This window comes from Paramormyrops kingsleyae, chromosome 7, assembly GCF_048594095.1.
Source record: "Paramormyrops kingsleyae isolate MSU_618 chromosome 7, PKINGS_0.4, whole genome shotgun sequence".
Classification (NCBI taxonomy): domain Eukaryota; kingdom Metazoa; phylum Chordata; class Actinopteri; order Osteoglossiformes; family Mormyridae; genus Paramormyrops; species Paramormyrops kingsleyae.
Window position 1 is genome coordinate 34312216 of NC_132803.1, and position 27990 is coordinate 34340205.

The window sequence follows — 27990 nt, forward strand, 5'->3', positions numbered from 1 at the left end:
TAGGATAAAAATGCAGGGAAAATTTAATTTTGGAGAAGAGCAACTTCAGACTTTGAATTTAAAACTGCAACACATTCCAGGTCAATAATACATTTTTTCCCAGTGTTACAGAAACCTACACTGCCAATTGGTACCCAGGGACAAGAGACAACAGTCAAAAACAGGCCTTTGGAAAAATTACGTACAGTACATATTAGCAAAAAGAATCAAATTAAAATATTCTCAACCAAAAGATGACCACAAGGAATTCATAAGATTTCTCAGAATCAAAATTCACCGATCTTCTCAAATGCAATAACTTTCAATGTTAATTTCATAAAAATTAAGTACAAAAAAAAACGGCCAGAGAAATCGTGGTCGTAATTACAAAACATTATGCCCGTCTCTCAAGGTGACATTTCTAAACTTACAAGCTCTGAAGTCTTGGCAACACAGCACTTTTACTAATTCTGAATAATCAAATACAGCTGTATTTTATCCATTCTGCTGTCTGAGGATGGTATCCTATTACCAGTTAAGAGTCCATTGTTATACTCCAGCCACGCAGATCAAGGTCACAGATAAAACAGTCCATGAAAATAAACGTTTTGTTAACAGAAGACAGAAGATTTTTCAATACAGGCTACAAACTTTTAAAAAGACTTCATTCGTCGAAGCTTGTTATAACATGAATGCGATTCAGGCAAAAGATTAATTCATTAGTTAGACTTCGTCGGGGGACGTGATTTCTATGTGGGGAAAACGACAGGGAAGGTCGCGAGAGCGAAAGTTTCAATGCTATCTATGTTAAAACGCTGAGACTGCTGCAGCCATATTCAAAAACGCAGAACACATATCTATCACCTACCCTCAACTAGACATACAGATCTAACATGGAGTTCCCTTTCCGTAAGAGCCATCCTTCCTGGAGGTGTGATGTACAATGCTGGCGTGTCGGTGTGTGACCGGCCCTGTAATAAAGCTTTGCTCTTGGTTACATCCCCACCTCCCTTTCTTTGGGAGAGGTGACACTCTATAAATTGTTAAGCTCCTGCAGGGTCTGATCCAGCACCTGGTGTATCCCTATGTTCTCCTCCTTAGCGTTGGAGAGTTTCTCTGGTGAGGGGGGAGGGGAAAAAAAAAAGAAGAGGAAAACACGAGGGTGAGTTTCCAAGCCGTTGGAAGCGCCTGACCTTGAAGGGCAAAGCATTAGCATTACATTACAATATTTCACACGAGGCATAAAACATTTAAATGTACAGCCTGCACCCATGCAGGATCCTCCTGCTTCAAACCAGGAATCGCAATGTACGGCTGCTATCGGACGCTGAGGAGTCCATGCAACATGCTCTTCAACTGTGATGTGGGCTATGTATCCTAAAGTAGTTAATTTAGCCAGGTGACTATGGTCCTGGTGCAGCAAAAACATCGGACAAGGTTTACATTTCAGGCCACGTAAGGGCATGCTTTGAGAGGCAGCAATGGAAAGTTCAGGTCCAGAAAGTAAAAATCCAGGCTAAGATTTTGTTTCAACCAACCAAGTCGAGCATAAAGAGTCACATTCACAAAGTACTCAACTGGCTGGCTGAAACAAATTCTTGGTCTGGATTTTGACTTTCTGGACCAGAACTTTCCACCTGTCGAAAGGCTAGCAGGCATCTTCTTGTTTACAGCAACAAGCAAGCGAATACATAAAAATCATTCTGTGAAATTGGATTTCAAACAAATAGTGAATTAAAAACAAAAAAAAAAAAAAGTTACAGCAAAGATCTCGGGATGAGGAAATTAATCAGTGACAAGCTGGACAGGATGTAACCTGTGCTACACAAAGTGTTTAACATTTAGCAAAATGCTAATAGATGTGTATTAAATACAAAGCATTCCCAACAGAACACTTCATTACAGCTAACGTTCTGCATAACGAATGGGCTGATGATTAGGATAACTTAGCATTTATGCCTACTGTACTCCCCAGTCCCATAAAAAACCCATTAACAGTATCCCCCCTTACAATGGGAGGTAATCTTTTTAATCCGTATCGATGTCTTCTCTACTAGATACTCCTCACTTGAGCAAGCAAATCCTCACACTAAGCTCACCACCTAACTAGTTAGCAGCACAACTAGTCACTTACTTATCGCTCTGCTCAGGTAAGGGCTGGGATTCCGGTTTTACACTCAAAACGTACGAGGCAGGCGAACGACACAGCTTCACAGCGCAAATGTCCATCTGACTGGTTCATCTTCAGGGGCAGGAAATGAAAGGCCTCTCACTAACGAGGAAATGAAAGGCCTCTCACTAACCAGGAAATGAAAGGCCTCTCACTAACCAGGAAATGAAAGGCCTCTCACTAACCAGGAAATGAAAGGCCTCTCACTAACCAGGAAATGAAAGGCCTCTCACTAACCAGGAAATGAAAGGCCTCTCACTAACCAGGAAATGAAAGGCCTCTCACTAACCAGGAAATGAAAGGCGTCTCACTAACCAGGAAATGAAAGGCCTCTCACTAACCAGGAAATGAAAGGCCTCTCACTAACCAGGAAATGAAAGGCCTCTCACTAACCAGGAAATGAAAGGCCTCTCACTAACCAGGAAATGAAAGGCCTCTCACTAACCAGTGAGGTTCTCCAGCCTCATATTTCCATTATGAATAATTAGTGATATAAAATGAAAAAGGGGGGGGGGGGTTGTATTATATTAAAATAGAATCCAGGGGTGGGTATATACTGCAATGAACTGCAAGCTCTAGAATGCCTATCGAGGTGTCAGTTAAGATACACATTGACTAGAGTAAAATACATTCAATCAATGTACAAATCAATTTATACATTGATACAGTAACAAGTCATCTAAACACATTAAAACCTACTTATCCAAATAGTTCCTGTCTAAAGTGGAAACCTATGTTACATGTTATGCAGAGAGATATAGAGTTGTAGGCTAGTCCCTTTGATCAAGGTCTCCCACCTTTCAATACTGTGCATTAGCCACAGTTGGATGCTACCCATACTAATCTATGTATTGGCTGCAGGTGGACACCATTCGATCAGGAAGGGCAGCTGTCTGTGATAAGTTTGCATATCTGCTCACTGTTACTGTCTGTTACGTGTTTCCATTGTGTAAAACTAACGGCAAGGCAGTCTACTTCAGGCTAAGTCTTCTTTACACTTAGGGTGATGGACTGTACTGGAAGCCCAAATGCTACATACACCTACACCAACTTTCTTGGTCTTCTTTGATCACCAAGGAGCCAAGACTGGCATAAATACAGGACCCCCCCCCCCCCCAATGACTAGCTCTCCAAAAATATGACAAATAAAACTTACATTGTAGATATAAATGGCACGTTAAATTCAGTAAGTCAATCCCTATAAATGAAGAAGAGGAGGAACAAAGAGGCAGCAGCCCAGAAGTGACAGGAAAAGGTGCGAGACGTGAAGAGAAGCGGCGGCTCCCCAAGCGGCGGCCAGCAGAGGCTCAGCTGCTGAGCTCATTGAGCACGACCCTCAGCTCGTTATTGAGGACTCGGTTTTTCTCAACCTCCTTGTAGAAGCGATCTGTGGCGCCCATGGAAGCGGACGAGGGAGAACGGAGGGAAAGGGGGAGAGAGGGGAGAGGAGAGAGAGGTTAGTGCAAGAGAGACCAAGGAAGATGCACAGGAAGATACTGGCTGAGTTAGAGGGAGAGACATGAACAAGGTAGGGAGTGAGGACACGTCAGGCAGAAACCTGCAGGTAGAATATGGGAGAAGCAAGGATTCTGAACAAAGTATTCCTAACACCAGACTAATCTCATAAACAATAATAAGCTATTAAGATATCAATGATTCTATGCTTAAGATAGAAGGTTTAAACATTAAACAGGCTCCGTTTAACTGGTGTCCTCAGGGACGTCTATTAATGAGAGTGTAAGTCACCTCAAAGCAGTAAAGCAAAAATACTTCTGCTTGACCTCACTACCTACAAAGAGGACCATTGCAGCAGAAGGTACATTTGCAGCCACGGACACCTTGTGACACGAGAGGTGAACCACTAATAAAAGAGATTCATAAGAATTAGGGCTTGCAGGATATTTAACAAACCTTAGGCCTTAGAGGGACACCGTTCTCAAGCCACTATCCTTCAGCACCAAAGGCAGATGATATATTTCGTGTAGCATAACTATTAATGGCTGGAAAAATGAAAAAGTAACATGGATAATGATGACGGTGGGGGACGGGGTAGTGAGTGGCCTCTAAGTCTCTCTGCCTGTGATCAGAGGATTGACGGTTTGTGCCCTGACCTCGGCAGCACAGTCACATAACTGTGGGCCCTTGACCCCCAGCCCCAGGGTAGCCACACGATGGCTGACCCTGCACTGTGACCCCCAAGCTATGGAGAGCAAGATGGTTTCGGCAAAGAGACAAATTTGACCTACCTGTATTTGTTCTTGTGCAATTGGCAAATAAAGGATTCATCATCATTTAATGTCAACAAAATTAGCTGCAGTAACCCTGAACAAACAAGGTGAAGCCCATGCTTACAATCATAAATGATTAATAAATGTTTTATCCGAAATTACCATGTATTTTAATTAGCAAATACAGTAAGTTTTCAATTGTATCATCATGCCCTTCTAAGAGCGGCAGGTGGTCCACATGCCCTCTCTAGGCCGGATGACTCCCTCAATGAGAGCTTTAGTGAAGGTGCCAATGAGCTGACGCTTATTACAGCCGCTAAATATCCACTGAGAGCTAAACATTATGGAAAATACTGCAAACAAAAATGAACAAGGCATGGACATAAACAAAAACAGAAAGGAAATCAGGAGAGAGTTTTTAGATGTTTATTATAGAAGATGAGACGACAGTAGAGAAGAAAGTGATACAGAATTAGATATTGGCCATTTCCAGCAGATCACATCTCAGGAGATAAACATTGTAGGACTGACAAAAATGTGTTCCTGTGTCTCTTCTAATGTGGAGGAAGACTCACTAGAGCACATTATTCTCAGACGCAGAAAGAGAAAACAAAATAATCCAGTGTAGGAAATGCGTGGGATGCAATTTTTTTCCATAAATGGTTAAGTAAACACGGGTATTTTTACGGGGAGATTTTACTGGCCCTAACCAGCACTCGTTCATTATTTAGGGTGAGCTAATCCTCCATCGTGTATCAAATATGACTTCATCCTCGTTTTGAAAGTTTCTGAGGGGGGCCAAGAACGCCTTTCAAAATCAAAAAGCAAAACGGCACACTGGAATGGAGACCAATGGCAGGGAGTGACTGTGAAGCAGAGAGCGCTCGACGGAGAAGGAAAAAGGGAGCAACAGGAAGGAGCAGGAGGGGAGAAGGAGAGGAGGAGGAGATCGGCACAGAGGCATCTACAGTGTGGTCATGTCGTTGAGGGCAAGGTCCAGCTCCTCGCTGAGAGCTTTGCCCTTCAGCTTCTGGGAGTAGACCTCGTCTGATGGGGCCCAGGAGAGAAGAGACAGAGCCAGAGAAGAGGGGGAGAGACACACGGGGTGGAAAGAGAGCGAGATGGTGAGCGGAAAAACAACTTAGGCTCAGTAAAATTAAATAAGAACTGGATGACCACAGTGGCATGCATGCGAACAAACAAGCAAAACAACAAATTAAAGAAAAAAGTAAAAAAAAACAAACAAACCAAACCACTGCAGGATCAAACAAATGGACAAAGATGATGGAATAATTGAAAAAGGATTTTTAAATATGAATGTATATTTGCCATCGATGGTTTAATATCTAAAACCAAAATTCCCTTAACTCAGTCTTCACACGTGAACCACGAACCTTACACCACTACCGTGATTATCGCTCCACACCACATGCAGAACCACAGCTCGACACCACTCCCAATAACCCCTCCCCCCCCCGCTTCCACTTGAGGTGTCCAAAACAGGGATCTATCAAGCCATGCATCACCCACAGCTGCTCTCAATCTCCATTAGTCACACGGGTGAGACTCAAAGGGTTACGGGTTCTCGGCTTGGGGGACACTAATCCACTCAGAAGTTCCTCTAACCATGCTTGTAAAATGACTTCAGAACAGTCAACACCTAAAAAGGTTACAGGCGCTGCAGTTGACACTGTAGTTTTCCTACAGTAAAACTTCATCTTGGACTGACCCAATAAAAATCCACAAGAAAATAGCCACTGGATAAGCTAAAACAGCATATGTAGCAAATATACCATGAAAAGGTGTACACAAGCAGCTATTACAATGACACTACTGCCAAAACGATATTTAATGGATACATGTTTCATATTACACTGATTCTTTGTATTACCTTCATTAAATATTAATATTTAATTAAGGTAATTAATATTTAATATTAATATTCATTCATATTAAGAGAGGAGATCAAGCACCTGGCCACTTGGTGCACGGACAATAATCTGCTCCTTAACACCACTAACGCCAAGGAGCTCATTGTGGACTTCAGGAAGGGAAGAAGAGGTTCACATGAACCCATTTACATCAACGGGATGGCTGTTGAGCCTGTCTCATCCTTCAAGTTCCTGGGGACCCACATTTCGGAGGACCTATCCTGGACCACCAACACCTCTAGCCTGGTTAAGAAGGCTCACCAGCGCCTCTTCTTCTTGAGAACACTTAAGAAGAACCAGCTGTCCTCAGCCACCCTGGTGAACTTCTATCGCTGTACAATAGAAAGTATCCTAACCAACTGTGTAAAAGTTTGCTACGGAAACTGCTCTGTTGCTGAGCGTAAGGCACTGCAGCGGGTGGTGAAAACTGCCCAGCGCATTATAGGGACTCCACTTCCAGCCATTGAGGACATGCAGAAGAAACACTGTATGCGTCGAGCACGCAGTATTCTTAAGGATTACTCTCATCCCGCCCACAAACTGTTTTCTCTCCTCCCTTCCGGTAGGCGCTTCAGGTGTCCCAGGTCAAGAACCAGCAGACTAAGGAACAGCTTCTTTCCCAGAGCGGTCTCCTTATTGAACTCTGCCCCCCACTGACACCTGCCCCCCCTCACACACTCCTATACTCTCTCCATTATCATTGCACTATTTAATTTTTAATGAACTACACTGCACATACATATTTGGAAAGCACTATCCATTGCACAATACAGTTGTAATTTTCTGATTATATATATCTGTAAATGTCTATTTGTAAATTCCTGTTTCTAGAAATAGCAACTTGTATCTAGAAATAGCAATCTGTACATTATGTTCATATCTATCGGCAATTCCTGATCACAGTTAATAGCAACCTGTATATATTGTTCATCTATTAGTAAATTTCTGATTATAGTCACTAGCAATCTGTATATTATGCTCACAGTATATCCATCTGTAAATATTCCCCTTACTTTCTCCCTGCACATATCCCATTTAAGTGCACTTATAGCTTATACCTTATCCTGCACTTACTGCTTATTGCACTCCTGGTTAGACCTAAACTGCATTTCGTTGCCTTGTACTTGTACATGTGTAATGACAATAAAAGTTGAATCTAATCTAATCTAATCTAAAATGCTAGTGACCAATTCTGGTCCTCCACTGTTATTACAGCTAAAATTTTCCATTAGAATTTCAATTATCTTCTAAATTTAATTACAGCTGACTCGGTATTCTTAAATAAATTCCTAGCTAAAGGACCCATTATTAAACAAGTTATTAAATTTAGGTTGTAATTATACTATCATCATATAAAATGAAAAAGAGAGTCACACAGGGTAACAGTTTCTGTTAGCAAGCAAGTACCAGATGCACAGAAATAGCTAGAAGGTCATTCATGTTAGAAGTTGCTGCTTCACAGCTACAGGCTGATAATGACACAGAAAACATACCTTCTAAATCATCGATTGTCTTTTCTAGTTTGGCGACGGATCTTTCTGCAAACTCAGCACGCGTCTCAGCCTGTAAAAAAAAATCAACAGATAAGAGTCTGTTCTCTATAACCACAGTTTTAAGGTGCTGGAACAAATAATCAACTTATTTGCGAAGCTTTAGCCACTTACCTCTTTGAGCTTCTCTGTCAGGACTCTAATTTCCTCCTCATATTTATCCTCCTTTTGTGAATACTGAAGAAAAAGGTAGAAAATGTTAAACATTCAGAAATTTAACTTCATTATGTGTGTGTGTGTGTGTCACTGATTTTCATTTCACCTGAAATATGTTGACACTCCCTGCCTCGCCAAGTGAGTCACGTGACACCCGCACTAAAGTAGGGTCACACTGTTGCCAAATGAGCACCTGTGGGTACCTAGGCCATGCTAGACGGACTGAAATACTGCCCCCTCACGCAGGGTAATGTCAGTAACGCTCCATTACGCAGATCAACCAAACTTTCTCCCAAAGAAAACAACCTACAGTGTGTTCACAAATTGCTGGTCCTCTATGCATAACATCTATTAATATTTCTACATGTACTCCTTGAATTAATCTTGGTGTAGCAGTGTGTGTGTGTGTGTGTGTGTGTGTGTGTGTTAAACAGAGTGGTGACTCAACCAGACATGCAGGAGACAGCAGAGGGCTTAGAGACAGATATTTATCAGGATAAAGCACAGGGAGATGCGTATTTAAGGAGCAGATTTATAAAGATCAGAACCGGACGGACTTGCCAGCTGGAACTGCGGTCAACCGCTATTTATATTACTCTCCTTAACCTGCTACATGTAAAAAGCACTTTGATAATTACACAGGGGACACATGGGGTTAAGGCTAAATATTAACCAGTTAGTTACAAATCTTTTGCTTTCTATTTTACCCTCTACACGGCAGGACATAATACAAGGGGGCTGGCTGAATGTCACATGACTGCACTGAGACACTTCGGTGTATCATTAGACACGAAGGAAAGGGAATCAGTAACATGTGCGTAATACATTAATACCCCAAGTATACCAAACAGTGCATGAATTTGTAGTGTTTTTCTGCCACTAGAGCGAAATGTGTCTCTGCTTGCCAATGGTTCGAACAGGCAAGGAGTCTGAACTGCTCATCAATACATAGACCAGTGTGGTGTTCCTGGTTGGTTAGATCAATGTGCGGTGGTTCAAGTTGTGGTTTGATCAATGCGTCCCATCTATGGAACAATTCAGAAGCAGATTGACTTATTTCTCAATTTTCAAGGCCTCAGATTCCTATATCAGGAGAAGCTAATTACAGTAAAACTTAACAACTAATTAGAGTGTATCTTTAAACTAATGGTTAGCTACAAAGACCAGATGGGTTCTTGGGGTTGTTTTTTGGGGGGGGGGGGCTGGGCAGGGCAAATGACCCTATATCCTCAGCTGCGTACCTTCTCAGCTTGGGCTTCCAGAGACTTCAAGTTGTTGGTGACATTTTTCAATTCCTCCTCAAGGTCACCAGATTTACTGTCCAACAGCGAAATGAGAAAGAAGGGGAAAAGAGTGGAGAGGGGGGGGAGGAGAGAGCGAGTTCAGAAGGTGGTGAAGGTGGCTGAGGAGAACCCCGCATCCACGCACAGCGGCGCCTCCTGAAAGAGGAGCACAGCTGGGGGGCCATGAAGCAGCGGGACTCTGCTGCTAAATTTGAGTCGCCCTTCAACGTCCTGTTAAATAGACCAATGCTAAACACAGGCCCCTGACGTCAAGGCTTCGCCTTAGTGTCAAGGTGATCGGCTGGCTAGTTTTACAGCACAGCGCCAATCTTCCTTCGGTCAGAGACTTGAGGAAAGCAAAGCTAACCACAAAAAATGTTACGTCTAAATCTAAATTTGATTCCGATTTAGGTGATCTCATGAATAAAATATAGAAACTATAAATAGAAAATATATAAAAGGGTAAGCCAGGTGTTTATGGAATAGTGAGTTGAATTTCGCGTTTTACTACATAAACTAAATCAAATTTTAAAATTATACTTAACAGTTACACCTGGGGATCTCGATATACGCCCAATTTTATTGGAGGTCCTGGTGGGACATCTGCCTCCTTCACCAGAGCAGGGGGGGTAGCAGAGATCACACAAAGCTAGAGCGAGGATGGGATGGGTCACGGGGAGAGCTTAGCAGCCCTCAGCCGCGTGACAGGAAGAGGAAACAGGATACGGAGCACGGCAGACGGGAAAGGCAGTGCTTAGTGACACGGTGAGAAGCGCCAAGCCGCCCCGAGGGCCGCAGTTGTACCTCTTCCTCGGTGGACATGAAGGATTTCAAATTCTGGTCCATTACTCTAAGCTCCTCCTCCAGCTGCCGGATTCGGCTGAGTTAGTCCAGAAAATGGGGGCACGGGAGGAGCCGGGGGTGCCGTGAGAGACGGGCATGTCCCGGACGGGCACATTCAGGCATGCATCACAAAACAGAGGGAGAGAATAAGCCCAGGTGCCATCTGTGCTTCACATGTCCCACCACAAAGCTGGGCACAGATCATAGAAAATCAAAGCTGCTATCTGGACCTGCTGATATTTTCATGAAGTACCTATGAAACAGCAGCACATTAGACTGATGCAGCTACGTAACACAGGGTTAAATCATATCAAGGCCATTCAGCTGCTTTAGGAGTCACATCTCGGCGCCGATATTCATCATGCACCATAAAGGCTACGTTCATATAATGACAGAAGCTCTAGGTTTAGTTGATTTAATACAAAATTAATTCACTTCTACATGTAAAGAAGCACAAGTTTATTGCTTGTTAAACTGCATTGTAAATGATTAGATTGTAAATATTATATAAACCATCAGACAAGGTCCTGATGGGGATACATCGGATTATGACAAAAGCAGAGCAAATTAACTCCATCCATCCATCTTCTGTTACTGCTTGGCCTATTCAGGGTTATGGGGGTCCAGAGCCTATCCTGGAGGCTATGGGCACAAGGTAGGGAACAACCCAGGATGGGACGCCAACCTATCACAGGGCACACACACACACCAGTCACACCTATGGGCAATTTGGTATCTCCAGTTAATCCTAGCATGTTCTTGGACTGGGGGGGAAATTGGAGTACCCAGAGGAAACCCCACAACAGAGGGAGAAGCATGCAAACTCCACACACACGGAGCCATGGGGGAGACTCGAACCCAAGTCCCAGATGTATTGAGGCGACAGTGATAACCACTGTACCACCATTCAGCTCCGTGCTAATAACTCATGTGGCTAAATTAAGACTGTAGATCCTGCACTTCGATAAAATACATGTTAAAAAGTAGGACTTACGCCTCTGCCACCTCTGCACGCTCCTCTGAGCGCTCGAGATCGCCCTCCAGGATGACCAGCTTGCGAGCGACCTGCAATGATCAATAACAGCCATTTGATCCAAACCACAGCATATCAGAGGGTCTCCAGAACGTAGCCAGGAGGCCGGGGGAGCTAACGATAGGTCTCAATCAGCTCAGTATTGATGCCCCCCTTCCCCTCCCCGTCAACGCCATCCACACCTTAAACATGTGCCATAAACCCAGGTCACGCGATATGTCCGGTGTGTTCGTGGTAGTGGCGTTCAAGGCAATCTTCACCATGGCCACCCTTCATCTGAGACAGCATGAAACCGACTTCGTACATCGCCGCCCCCCCCCCTGAGAAAATGCGCCCTAGGCGGTTGCCTATGTCACCTAGCGTGTTGACAAGTGCTGGTGACTATGAGGGGAGCTGCGACATCCCTCAGCAGGATGCCAGTTCCAATCCCCCTTTAGATGCTCGTTTTTGCCCCAAACCCCAGGTGCCGTCCCCCCGCTAAAGACGCAGCCCCCGGCATTTAGAGCCCACGCATTTGCCCTGACCCGAAACACGCCTTTCACACAGAGGCATAAGCTCATTAATCAAAACACAGTCAGTCCCAGCACCAACAATCTGACTCCTGAACCTTGTGGTGTATGGGGGAAATTCTTGACAGGTCTGCACAGGGCCCTCCAGCTAGAGCGGGTTTGGTGGGGGGGCTCGAGATAATTCAATTACCACGCCGTCTAAACGAGCTCCAGATGCAACGTGAAGAGGCTAATAAGCGAGGAGAGACAGGAATGTTAATTCACAGCCAGAAGACCAGAGGGCCGACTGGACATCACAAAGGCGGCATGTGTGCCATTCCACCCCGGTGGTGGGGGGGGGGGGGGCACAAATACCACCAAACGCTGCTAAGTCCCAGTCCAGCATGGGCACAAAGAGCGGCCGTCCCCATAAAACATTCACCTTGTCGCTCACAAATCCCAAACTTGGCCTGACCCTGCAGATTTCCACCATCATTCACAATGCAAAGGGAAGTGAAAGAATCTGTTCTTCATCGCCATGATCCGCTGGGATTTGCCATAACTGAAGAACTCGGGGACAGTGACCGCACAAATGATTCAGCTCAGTGTTTCTGAGCCCAGTCCTCCAGCACACCTCAAACACGAAATCAAGAACGACTCAAACCATCAAGAACACCGGGTATGTTTTCTGAGCTGGGAGGGAACGGAAACATGGACTGTCTCGGGGTCCCTGAGGACTGGGAGAAACACTGGTTTCGAACAACAACCGGTATGAGACCGCAGTCATGTGACCAAGCTGGAAAAACACTGGAAGTTCAGTCAATACATCATCATCAAATTTGCCGGATAGTACATATGGCTTTGTGTACCCTAACTGTTTTAGCAGAGAGAGACCACACAACTCAATGCTACCGGGAGACATCCAGCACAAACCGCAGAAGCATGGGACATGGCTGACCCACCTCCTCATACTTGCGGTCGGCCTCCTCAGCGATGTGCTTGGCCTCCTTAAGCTGCATCTCCTGGAGCTCCATCTTCTCCTCATCCTTGGTTGCCCTGTTTTCTATGACCTTCATGCCTCTGGAGATGAGAACAGGAGAGGGGCCCTCAGAGGTCCATACAGGACGCCACAAGCTGACTTGGCTCAGCACGGCACAGGACTACCGGTGGAGCATCTAGCCTAACGTAACATCTTCCGGAAGCTGCCGTTGTCCAGGAAGTGTGGCTTCTCCGGTAAGGGCGCTACACATGCAGCTTTCGACTGACGCAAGTCATCCGTTTCAGAAATCCTTACACAAGTCAAATTTCATGTAAGTCAGATTTACACAAGTTGAAAGCTGCTTGTACCATTTACAATGAACATTAAAATACAGCTACAGTCCAGCACAGGGAAGCTCCTAACACCATTAGCCCCAAATAACACTAACATATAATAAAAAATAAATCACTGGGAAAGATTTCGGGAGCGGCATAAGCCTTAGCGGGTTACGCTTCTGTGTCTGTGATCAGAAGGTCCCTCACCCCCAGCGGCATTATTTCTATACTTGTTCTTCAGATACATGTACCTGCTATGTGAAAAATAAAAAACTCCAGTAGGGCCCTGCAGATGTACCCAAGAGTCAATTTGTATAACATGGAAAAAAAAATCCGTAGATATTAGTTTGCCGTAGATTAACATCAATCGAGAAACTACACATAGATACAAAGGATATCAGGCTTTTGTCACATTCGGAAAGTGTCTAGCAATAGGTTGAGCATCCTGATCCACATTAAGGAGAGACACTGAGGAGTGGGCGTGACTGAATGTGGGGTCACCATGGCGACCGGGCCCTCTTACCGCTCGCTCTCGTCTGCGGCCTTCTCGGCCTCCTCTAGCTTCTGCAGCGCGGTGGCCAGTCGCTCCTGGGCTCGGTCCAGCTCCTCCTCCACCAGCTGGATACGCCGGTTCAGGGACGCCACCTCGGCCTCTGCCTGTGCGAAGAGACACAGAGAGCGCTGGTCAGCCGAGAAGCTTCCGGAAAGCCGGACACAGTCTGCCCCTGTCCATATGAAGACGACATAAAGGTGCGACATCTATCAGAGTGACAGCCTGACAGCCATTAGGGACGAGGCGGCAGGTGGTGCGTGGCTTGGTGGGGGTCAGGACACTGTGTCTGTGATCAGAAGGTCGCCGGTTCAAATTCCCTTCCCAGGAGAATAATTTAACCCCCTGCTTTATCAACTGTACAACGCTTTGGATAAAGGTATCTTCTAAATATGTAAATTACACTCTCAAAGGCAGCCATCAGTGTGTCTTACAGAATATCATGTTATAAATGTCTAAAGAAAGGAGCTATTTGTTTTAAAAACAGGAGCCTAACAATGTCAATCCCCTTTAAATGCAGGACCTGAACACACCAGCTGTGACTTATTTACTAGTATTACTGGGTTGTCTATTTAAACTGAGCTAATTAACTATTTAACCACAATCTACCTACTCCATATATGGATATTATTCATGTAAATATTTTATCTGTAAAAAATAAAATTGTTTTCCCAGAGTATCAATCCCACAACATTTCATTTGTGCACCAGCTACCAGACGACGGGCAACCAACGAACTGCACATCAAGGGTATTAGATGGAAATTATTTATTCATGCTGCTTAAAAATTAAATACAAACACTTGTATAATGGAAAGAATATAGGTACTTATAATGCCAGCGTTCACGACGGCATCCTTTTCAGACGCTATACCAACAAGAGTTTCTGTGGGGGCAACACTTAAAGGTGTTTCCACTGTGGCCAAGGCCAGTATTCAACAGCAGCAGATGGACCGGGTTCAAAAGCCACCACACAGTATCATTTATAATAAAACACACACACAGGCACGCGCAGTCAACTACGGGAGCCAACTGTTAATAAGAAACCCCAGTCTAAGGTAGCAGGAAGAGGGAATTGTTCATTTTCATGGAGCGAGAGAGGGAGAGAGAGAGAGAGAGAGAGAGAGAGAGAGCGCAAAAGAAAGTGCAGACTTGTTTCCCAGGAGAAGGGCCCTGTTTCTCTCCTGTCTGCTTTATCGATACATTCGTTTGACCCCGGAAACCTTCCTCACGCTGCTTCCCATCAATGTTAAGAAATGATTAACGTCTTTACGTGGCCAGCCAGGGAGTAGAGCCAGGACAAACTGGACTGGGGGGTAGGAGAATCAAGATAGGGGGCCAGGACTCTTACAGGGCTCAGCTTTGTCAAAAGTTTTTTTTTTTTATACACTGCAAACAGTGAACGGTTAAAATAGTAGAAGTTCAGGACAAGTCTGAACTCAACTTGCACATATATCATGCTTTTTCAAAACATCAGGTCACCTTTCAGCCTTTGAAACTTAATATCCGTTTGTTCCCGTCATCATCTTCATCATCATCCATTGGCAAAAAACATCGATCTCATATTCGGGCCCGTATTTACATGACAGGTTCATGATACCCACTGATCAACCGCAGACAGCAATGACAGCTGAGAAGCTTCCAGAACATTTGCATTGGTTCACTAAATAAGCTGCAAAGGCAGCCTTTCCGTACTGCGCGGGCTGCGTGACGCAGGGGTGCAGGGGAATGCATTGTCTAATTGCTTTGCTGGCTGCCAGGCTGTAATTCGCAGCCAGAAGCCCAGAGCTCTCATTTTGGGGGCAGCCAGGTCATTCAGACAGACGGACGCAAATGGCTGTCACCTTTCAGAGCTTTTCCCCACACACATCTTTGAAAGAAATTCCCATCTCATGTTCACAATGTCACCACTTTTAAAAAATAAATTAAAAGCAGAATCCAGAGCCCATTAGGTTCTTCGGCATTTATACTAAATATCCAGCGACAAGGACAGTCCACCTTCAACCTGCAAAAAGCGTGTCACAAAACCAGATCAAACACAAGCCAGGGACCTTCACCGCCCTTACAGAACTGTGCAAGCCTTAGAATAATTGAGCCTTACTTCGGTTACTATCTCAATGACAATGAATCTAATTTAAACCAAAGAATAACTCAGTCGTTACACGATCACTATGTTCCAGTACCATAAGGCTATTAGTTAAAGGGGACCGCTCCTTGGTAACCAGTCGTTATGGGCAACACCCACCCACCCACCATTTTGAACCCACTTGCATGCACGCTGTCTATGTGTGTGTATGCGGTATTTGTCTATATACATTAATATATACAAATATACCGCATATCGCAAAAGGGTGCGTCCACTTCTCTGCACATTCCGAAGCGCAAATGACTGGAAATCGCCTCCCCTTCTTTAAATCATTCATATAAAGCGGCAGGTTACGGCCGTCTGCCGCAAAATTAAACTTTTACGCCTTGCTCCGTTTTAGTTTTCATTTTAGGTAAAAAAATAAATATCATGCGGATATTTAAACAGCGCTCAGGTCGACATTGTTTTTGCGGATCCGTGTGAAATATCCCCGTATAGCCTAACTAAACATCAGTTTCAAGCGTCCCTGTGGTGGCGCTCCGTGTGCTATTTCACGCAATAAAAATGACTGTCCCCATGTACTCCGCATTTATAAACGATATGCCTTCATGTTCTCACAGGTTGATGTTTTATGTTTATCTTCCACAATTATCATAGTATATGGAAAATGGAAACTTAGTGACATAGCTTAAACTGTCCGTAATATCTGAAAAAGACACATGGGTATTGGCTTATTACGCAGCTGGTACTTAAGTCCATCATAAACTTAATTAGCACACTATTAAACATGACCACATGCAGCAATTACATTTAAACCAGTATTCAGTTCTGACGTTATTCCCCGTTAAAACTGAAACGTTTCAAAGACCCGGGTATCGCTCCGATGCCCGGGTACCCGGTGACTCTCCCCGCGGTCACCCTCACCCGCTCCCTGGCGTGTCTCTCCGCATCCACCTCCTTCTGCAGCGTTTCGGCCCGGTCCTCCGCATCGTCTGCCTGCTGCTGCAACGACTGGATCTTTCTCTTTACCGCCTCAATCGACGTTGTCCCGGCCATCTTATAGCTGTCCTACTCCGTATGACTGAAGCCGTTCAAGGTACGGGCTCTCTGGAGCTCCGAAGACGGCCTGTCTGCAGTATAATAAACTGCAATGACACTAATTATAACGATGTGAGCGTTAAAATAATAATAATGAAATAAGCAGCGATTTGTTATTTATTTTTTTAGACTGCCTCTATGGGTGAAGAGTTATCGGGACGCTGCTTTTCCAGTTGCCCTGTCCGCATTGCCTCCCCTGCGGGCCTGCGGCTGAACTACGGCTGCGATCCCACGGCAAAGTTGAACTTGGCCGCATCCCCTGCCTACCCCGCAGCCCTCCATCTTCCCCCCTCCGCCGTCATGATGTCACCGGGCGGAGGCTGGTCCAGTGTTAAAGGAATAGCGGGCGATCAAAGGCTTCCCCGAGAGTCAGATGCACCTCCAGTTACAGTAGGCTACATTGTTAAAGTCATCCCTCTTAAGTACAAGATCAACACGTTCAGCGACTATTTTTTTTTGTTGCTTACATATTTTTTCAGCTAAATGTAAATACTACTGAATGCTGCACCCAGAAGGCATCGCACGATAGTGTCTCAGTGTAATTAATAGTTTACTCTAATTACATTCCGTAGTAATGATACTATTTCCCTAGGTTAAACCGCGTGTGTAATCCGAGTTTATAATCTTGGAGATCAAACTTAAAATTCCACTACTCGATATGTTGAATGGGGCCACGTTTTCATATTTTAATGCTACAAATATTACTTTGTGATGGGCTATGTGAAGAGGAAAAATTAAAATACAGCCTTTAACCCTAACTATGGCACATCTGGCTTATTAGCATTGCTACAAATGCCAGTATATTGATCTTTGCCGAAACATTTTTGGTTTAGGGCAATTTGATGACTTCGTTATAATTAAGCATCTCATATCAGCGAAGGTCCACCCAAGACGGTATAGAGCAGGGCTATTCAAGGGCAGAACACTGCTGATTTTCCAACCTTCCTTTAGCTGTGAGCCAGGTGTGAAGCCTCTGTGGCCAATCAGAATCAGTCATTATTACTACCTGGGAGAAGTGAAAACAAGGCTTGGATTTGGAACTGAGGGCCAGATTTAAAGAGCCTTGCTATCGAGGTACTGTATACCTGTAAAAAGCTAAAATAAATTCAGTACATCTCCATTATCCAGTTTTGCTTTCCCCATGCGGTCTTCCAAAGGACAAATTTCACCACCACAGCTATCTGTAGTACAAACAGAACTAAAGGTCAAAGATCCAGAAGACAACCCAGAAAAATCAGTAGGACTTATCCGTGTGTCATGTGCTAAGGTCCCATTGTGCAATACATGAGACCTGGGCTTAAGTATGACAAGCTACATATATCCTTGATAACTAACTCATGAATACAGTGCCTGTATATTAACTGCAGATTAATAAGTATGGGTTTTGTAGGCTTTGGAACTTAACTTCCTGTCAAATCATGTTTAGGATGACATGAGGACCAATAGGAAAGAGCCATACTCTGCTGTGATGGCCACCTACAGGATGCGAAGACCAATAGGAAAAAGTCGTAGCCTTCTGTGATAGGCTGAGAGCCAAAACACATCATATCACTGTTATTGTAAAACAGCAGCGTCAGACATCTCACCTCTCCTGGAGGTTGTCCTGGGGTCTTTTATTTTTTAAATAATATTGTTTCAATTTTGTTTGTTTTTTTTTTTTTTTGGTCATGGAATTAACACAGTGAAGGTTTGAAATGTGTTCAATTTCTGATACCAGATATGAGTAAAATATGGGGACATATTAGCAATTAAAATGGAAGGTGTCTGTGGTATATGTGTCTCTGGATGCCCTTGTTTTCTTGTGCATAGTGTCTAACTTTGGGAAAAGAGTTAATCACAATTCATAACATTGTTTGCTAAAGGAAATCAATGAGGGTTGTGGGAAATAGGAATTTCTTTGTGGACAGCCTCTTCAGGCAGTGAAGTCATCGACTATCATGGTCGCTTGGCAACGCTTAAGAAGTTACTTGTATAAGTGAGCATTTTAAAGATTGTGTTTGACATTTAAAGGTGGTGTTTTAATGATTATTAGCCAAAGAGAATAGATGCCTTACTCATGTACTTTCCAAGTGTGCGAAATGTATTTCCCTTAGCAAACCAGGAGGACGTCAGTCGTTGTGAAACAGTGAGCAGGCTTTGGAAAGTATGATTTCACACCACTGTAAACAAAAGCAACCTTTAAATTCCTGTCCTTCTTTGGTAACATAGTTGGAATTAATTTTCCGAAGGGTTCCCCAATTGCCCTGCAACCATGGCCCAGTGAAGTGATGAAATTGTTTTAACAGATATCTAATGATGAGACAATAAAAAAAATCTTGATTGTTTTGTGCTTGGTCTATTAGTATGACAGGATTGTTTACATATACGATGTACTGTCTGTTTTACTAATATCCCGGAGGTACTGTAATAGAGCTGTCTTCTCTAGCTGCAATGGTAAAGGTATTAAGGTATGTTAAGAGAATGTCAGATTCACTTTCTGCCAGATTGCAACACTGACCCATACAATATCTCTGGCCTGAAAAGTTACTTAAACATTAGAGCATTTGCAATCATACCAAACAAAATTTCTTGGTCAAACCATCCTCTGATTAGTAGAGCTAAGCCATAGTGGCGCCTAAAAATATTTATAAAGAGAATCCTACAACCAACAAGGTGATAAAACAAGACCACTGATAGAAAGGGGTAGGCCTCAGGAATGAGAGGAATGAAAAGGATGCGGAACCGAACTTAAAAAAATATACCAGTGTTCATTTCATCCGCATGACAGAGAGAGGCGGAATATTTCTGAACACCAGCTATGAGAGCATTCACCAGAACATTACCGAGGGTTTGTGTTCATGGTATTGGGGTAGAACCTTCATCAAAGGGTGTTGGGGGGGTAGTATTTCCTGGATGACCTGGAAATGATTAAGAGAAGGGCCACCATGCATTTCAGATGCTGTAGCACTGTGCATTTTGAGGGCCACTGTAAATGTAGTATGATCAAGCAGGAATATTTTGGTGGTAGAACTGCTACAGCTTTGGTGAGCCTACAAGCCTGTTCAGTATAGAGTTACCAACCAAACAACACACCTACATAACTTCGAGAGATGAGCACAGTGTTTGTGGATAATGATTGTTGCAACACATACATCCCAACATGGCACTTTTAAAGTGTTATGGATATTCTATGAGGAAACTAAAGTCAGGATAATTCTTTCATGGGATGCATTTTACCAAAAGAGCATGATACGGGCAAATCTGGATGTGTCTGTTAGCATTTCTTTGCCACATCCAGAGATCTAAACTTGACCGATGTTATCGGATTACTGCTGGTGCTTCAAAATTGTAAGGTTGAGCAACGGCAGAGGCTCTGGGGCCTGGAGATGCAGGAATCGCTCTTGGGAGGCATAAAGCCTAGTATTGTTCTTTTTTCATTTTTTTCATCAGTAATTGCCAGCTCTGCTGTTTCCCATTTAGCTCCCTCTGGTCCCGGTTGTGTTTTTCCTGCCCACGGAGAGCACAGCTGTCACCAGCCATAGATGGTCTATTAGGACCTTTATTATATTATTCTTGTTACCAAGGCTACGGCTCCACTATCACCAACACAGGGGTGTATCTGCATGTGGGGATCTGTTTTAAATACCTGCTCATTTCCAGCTTGGTGTAAAGCTAGCTCAAAGCCACCCTCTCTCACCAATAACCCAGTTCGTTGTAAACTGGTTATGTTCTGATTTTACTCGTTAATATATAATTATAGATTTTAGGTACCTTGAGTGAGATTAGGGGAGGCCAGTCTTATCCGCAAAGGGCCGGTTGTGTCTGGAGATTTTTGGGATAATCTTTAGGTCAGCTGTTCAAACCCAGGTGTGAGGACTCTTCAGCCAATCAGTCCTCTGATTAGTAATCTAATTAGGATGGTGCAGCAGAAACCCGCATACACACCGGCCCTTTCTGGATAAGGTTGGCCACCACTATTGGGTCAGATGAGATATGTGTATAGCGATCAAGTTAGGAGCTAAAGAGCTGAATATTCCAGGTACTCTCGCTGAGACTTTAAACATTCCTACTTCCTGCCTTGCTTGTGTGTTGACATTTACAGCACAAGTTTTTTTTTCTTTGCCTATAGCTTTTTGTGAGTTACTATGTATTACTACTTTCAGACCCATTGGTAAGTCTATAAGATGTATAATATCTGAGCCGTATATATATATATATTATTTACAAAATTAAACCACATGAGAACCTTAGTGTGCCTCAGTACACAATATTCTATGGGTTTGTGGTGCTGGACTTACTAAAGTTATGCGGTTTGACATAATCTGTGGTCAGAATAAATATGACACAAATAGTCACTGTGGATTAAAGTAGGCCAACTGTACATAAGACCAGGAAACAAAATCCAATGAGCAACTACAAAAAAAATCTACAACTTATTTACCTTCATTAAAACGAGTGGGAGCTCAGAGGTGCTGACAAGGTTTATGATGTGTTTACAAAATGTGATAGCGGTGGACTTTAGCACTTACCACACCCCAGCTGTCGCCGACTAGCATTGCCCCTAGCTGGTTTTGCAGTAAAGTGAGTGGAGGAGTGAGGAGGGGCTGGTTGCATTTAGCAAACAGGTGCTGGCTGCGGACACCTATGCAGTGTCAACTACAGCCACAAGGGGGCGAGAGAACATTTTGAGATCTGAGGTTACCGTTCTAGATGCAGGAATTTTACAGGCACATTAGGGCAGTCAGAAAAGTTCAGTCATAATACAAGATGTAATGAATTAAATGAAATGATTGCCTTTAATAAAATATATCCTATAACATTATAAGAGATGTTTAAAATGTTTTCCCCCTCTGTACTGTTGCATTTAAATTAAAGCAATTTACTTTGGGAATTATGAAACAAGTTTGTACAAAATCCCATATGGCTTCAGGGCCACTAATGCCCCACAGAACTGTTTTAGACGTATAGGAAATTCAGGTGAACTATCTAGTGTGTCCACATCTTCTGGCTTTGAAGCTCAAATACAGCCGGCACATACAGGCTGTGGCCAAATTCAGGGGCTACAACCCCAAAAGGCTGCATTTGAAGATCGAATATGTCATAGCAGAGCGAAAAGGCTGTCCCATTTAGAAGGCTCCTTCAAATGTTTAGATGCACCCAATGGATCCTTTGCAGTCCAACATATCCCAAGATTCATTGCACAGAGGTCAAGTGGGTGTGTCCCTGCCAGACAATAAGAGCAGTGCTTCATGACTCAAGGGTGGGTATAGGTGGGTATAGGTGATGAGGGTCAGACCATCCCATCTGACAAGGCTTTCCATTGGACCTTCGTAAGATGCGGGCTATGTCTGAATCCGGGGGCTGCATCCTTCTCAGGCTGCATTCAAAGACGGAATACGTCCCAGTTCGAAGGCTCCTTCAAATGTAGTCTAGGAACACATCCTTCTTTTGCAGAGTTGCGAAGGATCCAACGGGTGGACCCTTCGCAGCCCAACATGTCCCACAACTGCGTGGTCCTTCGAAGGATGTAGCCTACAATGCTACGTAGACCATGTCATTCGAAGGATATAGCCCTTGAATTCAGACACAGCTATAGTATATATTTTTTTTCGGTGTGAAACATTACCAAGGAGCCAGCAGGAGGTAGGAAAACGGGCCGGATGTGAGTGATGATTCGGATCTGGATGGCAAAGGATAGGCGGCACTGTTATCCTCTGGTACCAAAACCCAGCTCGGTCTGATTTGGGAGTCAAACAGGATCAGCTGAGTGGACCCATGTGGAGGCATGGAGAAAATGTCTCCAAGGACAGTGACCTTTTAATTATTTGGACTGGAAGAGCCATTATTTTTGCTCAGTTTCTTTGAGTTTCTTCTAGTTGAGGGTTTCCATACCATTCTTTTTTGTTCTGTGAAACAGTATATAATTGTTTTCTGACTGATTCGTGTGAATAAAATCATTGGGGTTTGATGAGACCCCATTGCTTTGTTTCCCTGTCTTGTGGTCGACATCTGCCCTATAATATTTCACACACCTAACACACTCAACAGAAATCATACTAGATCAGTGAATTTGCAGTCATCATAACTACAGGTATTTTGAACTTACCTAGTTCATATAAAAAAATGCAAATTAATAAAAGTCAAACCAAAAGTCTAGATCTTACAGAGAGATCTTATGTATGCACATACTGGATCAGCTGACACACCGTATAAAGTATGACGATCATTCATTTTGTGTTTCATCAAGTATGTGTGCAAATGTGTAATCTTTACTAGTGTGATTAAATAGGCAGAATACATAATCTGAAGCAGGGATTTTATCATTGATATTTTTGCATTTGTAGTATGTTTTTCAATGAGTTCATATTGTAGGCAGGCCTATGAGGATGATTAATGAGGTGGTATATAATTTAAAGGTATATATAAAGAATTAATACATGAGGTAGGACTGTGGATGATTAATGAGGGGGTATATAATTTAAAGGTATATATAAAGAATTAATACAAGAGGTAGGACTGTAGATGATTAATGAGAGGGTATATAATTTAAAGGTATATATAAAGAATTAATACAAGAGGTAGGACATTATACATCTTATAGACTTACCAATGGGTCTGAAATTAGTAATACACAGTAACTCACAAAAAGCTAGAGGCAAAGAAAAAAAAACTTGTGCTGTAAATGTCAACACACAAGCAAGGTAGATGATTAATGAGGGGGTATATAATTTAAAGGTATATATATAAAGAATTAATACATGAGGTAGGACTGTGAGGATGGTCAGTGAGACATTATGGCTATAAATGTGATTTAGTAGCTGTTTAGAGAAAGGACCAGCAGAGAGACCTGGCTATACCACTCACGTCAGTGGCCTTCTTCTCGGCCTGCTCCAGCTTCTCCTGTGCGTCCTTCAGCGACTCCGACGATTTGTCCAGCTCGTCCTCGACACCCTTCAGCTTCTTCTGCAGGCCGAGCAGCTCCTCCTCCAGCTGCAAATGGGGGGGAGGGGGGGCGTTTCACCACAGATTGCTTTGCTTAGTCCAAGATCATCACCGCAGTCCTGGGTTCATATAAATCAAGTACAACGCCAAAATGAACCTTCCAGAATGACAACCAGCCTCGACTGGCCAGCCCTTCGCTTCCGGATTAGCTCACCATTCTTCTGAATTCATGGTTTGATTAATGAAGTTTTCAAGTTTAAAGTAGTAGATAATTTTTAAAAAATGGTGATTAATTGTTTAAACCTGAAACGTAACTTCACCTTTCTGCAAATAAAGACTAAGACTGTTTTTCTGTGATTTTATAGAGAGGAAAACTATTAATATATATTAACCAGAAAGCTATATTAAATCACTTAAGTTAAAATAAATATAATTTGGACTGTAATAATTTGGTTGCATACAAACAAGTCATTTAAGTCATTTCATGATAAGCTCATTAACAGAAGACAAATTGTGCCTTGTGTTTCACCTTTTTTTTCTGGCCGAATGCCATATGAATTCATCCATAAGTGATTAAAAAAATGAACAGTAATTCAGTGTCAGCTACATTTGTATCCCCCAAACACTGAAGGCAAACAACAGCAGATATCAATTGCTAACACAGATTTGGAGCAAACTTTGGTTAGATAATGGATAGACAGAGTCATGAGCCTATTTTCCTTATAAACTATAAACATTATCAATATTGCAGCGTTTGTGAAGTTTTCTGCTTATGTTCATTTGGATTATTGTGACCTCTGAGCCAACATGTGCTGCTTGTGAGGTATGTTGGTGGAAAGCTGAATGCTGCAGAGGTTTTTGGGATGGATGGGGGCAGATTTACAAAGAGTACCCCCCCAGAATGCGTGTGGATGGTCCCTTCAGCCAGCCCACTACCAATGGACCTACTTCCTATTTATCGCCTAGAAATCAGCCACAGCACTCAAAGAGAAACTCTGAACTGAGCACATTGCTTTGCTTTTTTGAGTATTCTTTCAACTACAGCAGCTTTTTTTGAAGCTACGACTGACCCAAAGGCCCAAGTCCGGTTATCAAAATAGGCTCAGAGGTTGGGAAATGCTTGGGACAAACATCCTTCTTTTATTGTGGAATTCTGTCCTCTAAAACCTCCATAATTCATGGTGTTCAGGATACACTTGACTCATGTTCAAAATTAACAGTAGCAGATCAACCAATCAACCAATCAACCATCCATGTTCTGTAACCATTTATCCTATTCAGAGTCTATCCTGGAAGCTACGGGCACAAGGCAGGCAGATCTGCTACATAACGCATATCATCAAACTCACCTGGCAGTTTTAAAATTTAAGAAAAGAAAAAAGCGGAACTGCAAAAATCTTTGCAGAACTGCACACTGTTATTCTAGTGCCCCATCTGTCAGATTCTGTCGGCCTTTTGTCCCCAGCTATGCGAGGCATTAAGGCTTCCAGTTCACAAATAGCCATGGCCTTTGTTGTCCCCGTTTTGGCACTGCTGGGGTCCCATGTGCCACCAAGGTGGCGTCTTTGACCCATGGTGCAGGATCGACAAAAGCCGTGCCCCCCTTTTTATTGTGACAGACGGTGGATGCCATTGAAAACACCGAAAATAGACCTATGACAGCAAGACCACCATCATGGAAGATGAAAACAATGGATTGGAATGCACCAAGATGGATTCCTTTCTTGGGGCAAAATTATTAACATTTTCTTCATCTTATTTATCACTGTAACTGTGATAACAGCCATAACCTGAAGCTGAAGTAGCAGAAGCCTGGCAGAAAATAAAGACTAATTCAGAAACTCTATTTTTATGTTGCCGTAACTGAATAGAAACCAATATATCAAAGACTAGGTACCCAGGACTGTACCTTTACAGAGAAGTGAAGGACATCACCTCAAAAAATGGGACAGATAGTTTCAGTTCCACTTATTTAAGATTATGAAACAAATTTCACATTAGTTAACAACTAGTCAATAGCATAAGTCTATGACCTGTAATGAGCAAATGAGTACTGTACCTTTAAGACACTTATGTTCACCTTATGTTAGTGCAATACTGCGAACTGTTGCACTCTATTCTGAGTTGATCCTGGACAATGGTAAAGTACCTTCTTGCTAGAAATACTGCTGTCTGGACTCTATTGAAAGGAAAGGCGCTAGCATCAAGCAGGTTAACTCAGTTCAGCACTTTTTCCCTCGCTGATTATGAAATATTATATCTAAAGAATGTCATTTCCCAACAGAGCAGGAGAAAAATCAGCGTCATTCAGGCAAAAAAAAGCAGCCACAAGAGAATAAGGCCCAATGCCTTTGTGATTCGCCATGAGGAAAAATTACGAGGGGGCTTCACTGTTTTGGAATGTTCCTTTCTGGACAATGCCTGAATTATCTGCTAGGAAATTCAAGGAGCTATGTCCGGTGTCTCAAAGGGGTTATTGAGTCATGGAGATCAAGGCAGCATGGATGGATGGCCTTAACAACAACCAAGGTCATCTGAAAGAGAGTGTCAGCTCATTGACCGGTTCCTGAAGCAGGCAACCTTCCAATGGGCCAAGAGAGAAGGGTGACAGTAGGTAAAATAGCGAGAGTGAGATGTCACAGTTGGAGGGTGAGGCCTATTCCGTATATTCCATCATTCCAAAGTGTTTCAGCAGAGGCTAGGCTGAATTTTGAATTCAGGGATTCAACAGGTTTTAAAATTCTGCAAAGCCAAAATGGTCGATACTAGCTAACACTTGGAAAGTTTGTTTCTACAGCCATCATGGCCCACACCTCGCAATGCAACTTAAGCAATGCGAGAACTTCAAATGAAGATCAGAAGGCTGGTTTCATACATCCTCCAGTAGCCTTCAACAATAATGCCAAATGATTCGAAGGTCTGGCTTTTCCAAACCGCTAAACTTTGACTGAAGGCATCCACCATCTGCTGATCAAAAAGATGGCAGCGGTGATGTGTCATCACCTGCACGAAGAGGGTTAATTAAAACAGTATGACCCCCCCCCTCCTATTCATGGCATGTTCAGCAGCACAACTGACATCTGCTCCACAAATCTGGTATGTACTCAATCAGTCTGACCTTGAGAATGTTAAAACACAAATGACTCATGTTAGTGCTTCACTCCTATCCATAGAACAGTCAAAAATACAACAGCTAATACACCTACAAATAAGATTAACCCGTTCATCTGGTCTGTGAGTCTCCACTAGACTATCTATGGATAAGTGGCTGGAAAATAGATGAATGGGTCTCCTTGGAAAGTCAAGTCAGGAAACAGGATACTTTTGCTTCTTTTAATATGAAGCCCAGGGAGACGTTACTTCTTACCACATTCTTTACATAAATTCTGTAATAATACATTTACAACGTATCTAATTTCACAGATTCACGTTGGACTTCATGAACTATCAAACCCACTCTTGCTGTGGGTTAGGGGACGTAACACTGTTTGCGATCACGTTTCTCTAGCTGACCTAAGCGAAATGCAGAATCGATATCTATAATTGCATTTTATCACTCATCAATTTGGAATGCTGCATAGATACTAAATAAGGTGAATTATACTACCATCCTACTGATTCGGAAAAACAATTACAATATTTGAACACGTTTTAATTGGCCATATGAATATGTATAAAATAGAAAAAAGCAGTTTTTGATCGTGGCAAAACTATGTCAAAGTTAGAGATATTTTGACGATTATGATTTACAAGAAAATTACCTAAAATAAGTAAATATTCTAATGATTTTAATCGCACATACTTGTGACAGATGGTAGATGATACAGGCAAGTCATGTGAAGTTCAGGGTTTTCTTTTTTTGTGTGTTTTTACAATATATTCATGTTGTAGACTGGGGCACTTCGAGAGGACTGATTTAATCAGGCTGCTGATATAAGCAACGAACTTACCTGCTTGCATTTGTCTTCTGCCCCCTTTTTGTCCATCTCGGCTTGCTCAGCCCGATCCATGGCATTCTCCTTATCCAGTTTTAGCATCTGCATTTTCTTCTTAATGGCCTCCATCGTTGCTTTTGTTTTTTGAGCCCAACGAGAATAAAAGTGGTTCAAAGTTGACGCCAAAGAAACAGGAGGAGGTGGAGAAGGAGGAGGTGGTGGAGCAGCACCGCGAGCAGCTGGAGTCGAGTGATAGAACAAAAAGCGTGCGGGGAGGGTAATGAGGGAGGCAGGGGCGCACACGGAGCCGCGCGGGACTTTTTTGGGGAGGTCAGTCGGGTCCCTGACGTCGGCCGCCTGTGATTTGTTCTGTAGAATCGCCTTAGAATTTAGCGCAGATATTTTGTCCATCTTTGGGAGGCTGCGA

The 27990-nt window shown here is 43.1% G+C and overlaps 1 protein-coding gene across 12 annotated transcripts; it reads right to left on the minus strand.

The window, feature by feature from the left end:
• tpm2 (tropomyosin 2 (beta)) lies at positions 1–27915 on the minus strand. Of its 12 annotated transcripts, none has more exons than XM_023793819.2 (9): positions 27579–27913; positions 23551–23676; positions 13499–13632; positions 12624–12741; positions 11135–11205; positions 10102–10177; positions 7973–8035; positions 7802–7871; positions 1–1095 (listed from the first exon to the last, which is right to left on the minus strand). In XM_023793819.2, the coding sequence occupies exons 1-9, from the start codon at positions 27690–27692 to the stop codon at positions 1013–1015; spliced, it is 855 nt and encodes a 284-aa protein (XP_023649587.1). In that variant the 5' UTR covers positions 27693–27913; the 3' UTR covers positions 1–1012. The 12 variants fall into 12 exon arrangements, with proteins under 12 accessions (XP_023649587.1, XP_023649585.1, XP_023649592.1 ...); XM_023793817.2 differs by lacking the exon at positions 10102–10177 and adding an exon at positions 9256–9331 and having other exon boundaries at positions 27579–27911; XM_072714809.1 differs by lacking the exon at positions 1–1095 and adding an exon at positions 3295–3536 and having other exon boundaries at positions 27579–27915.
• Positions 27916–27990: the final 75 nt, after the last annotated feature.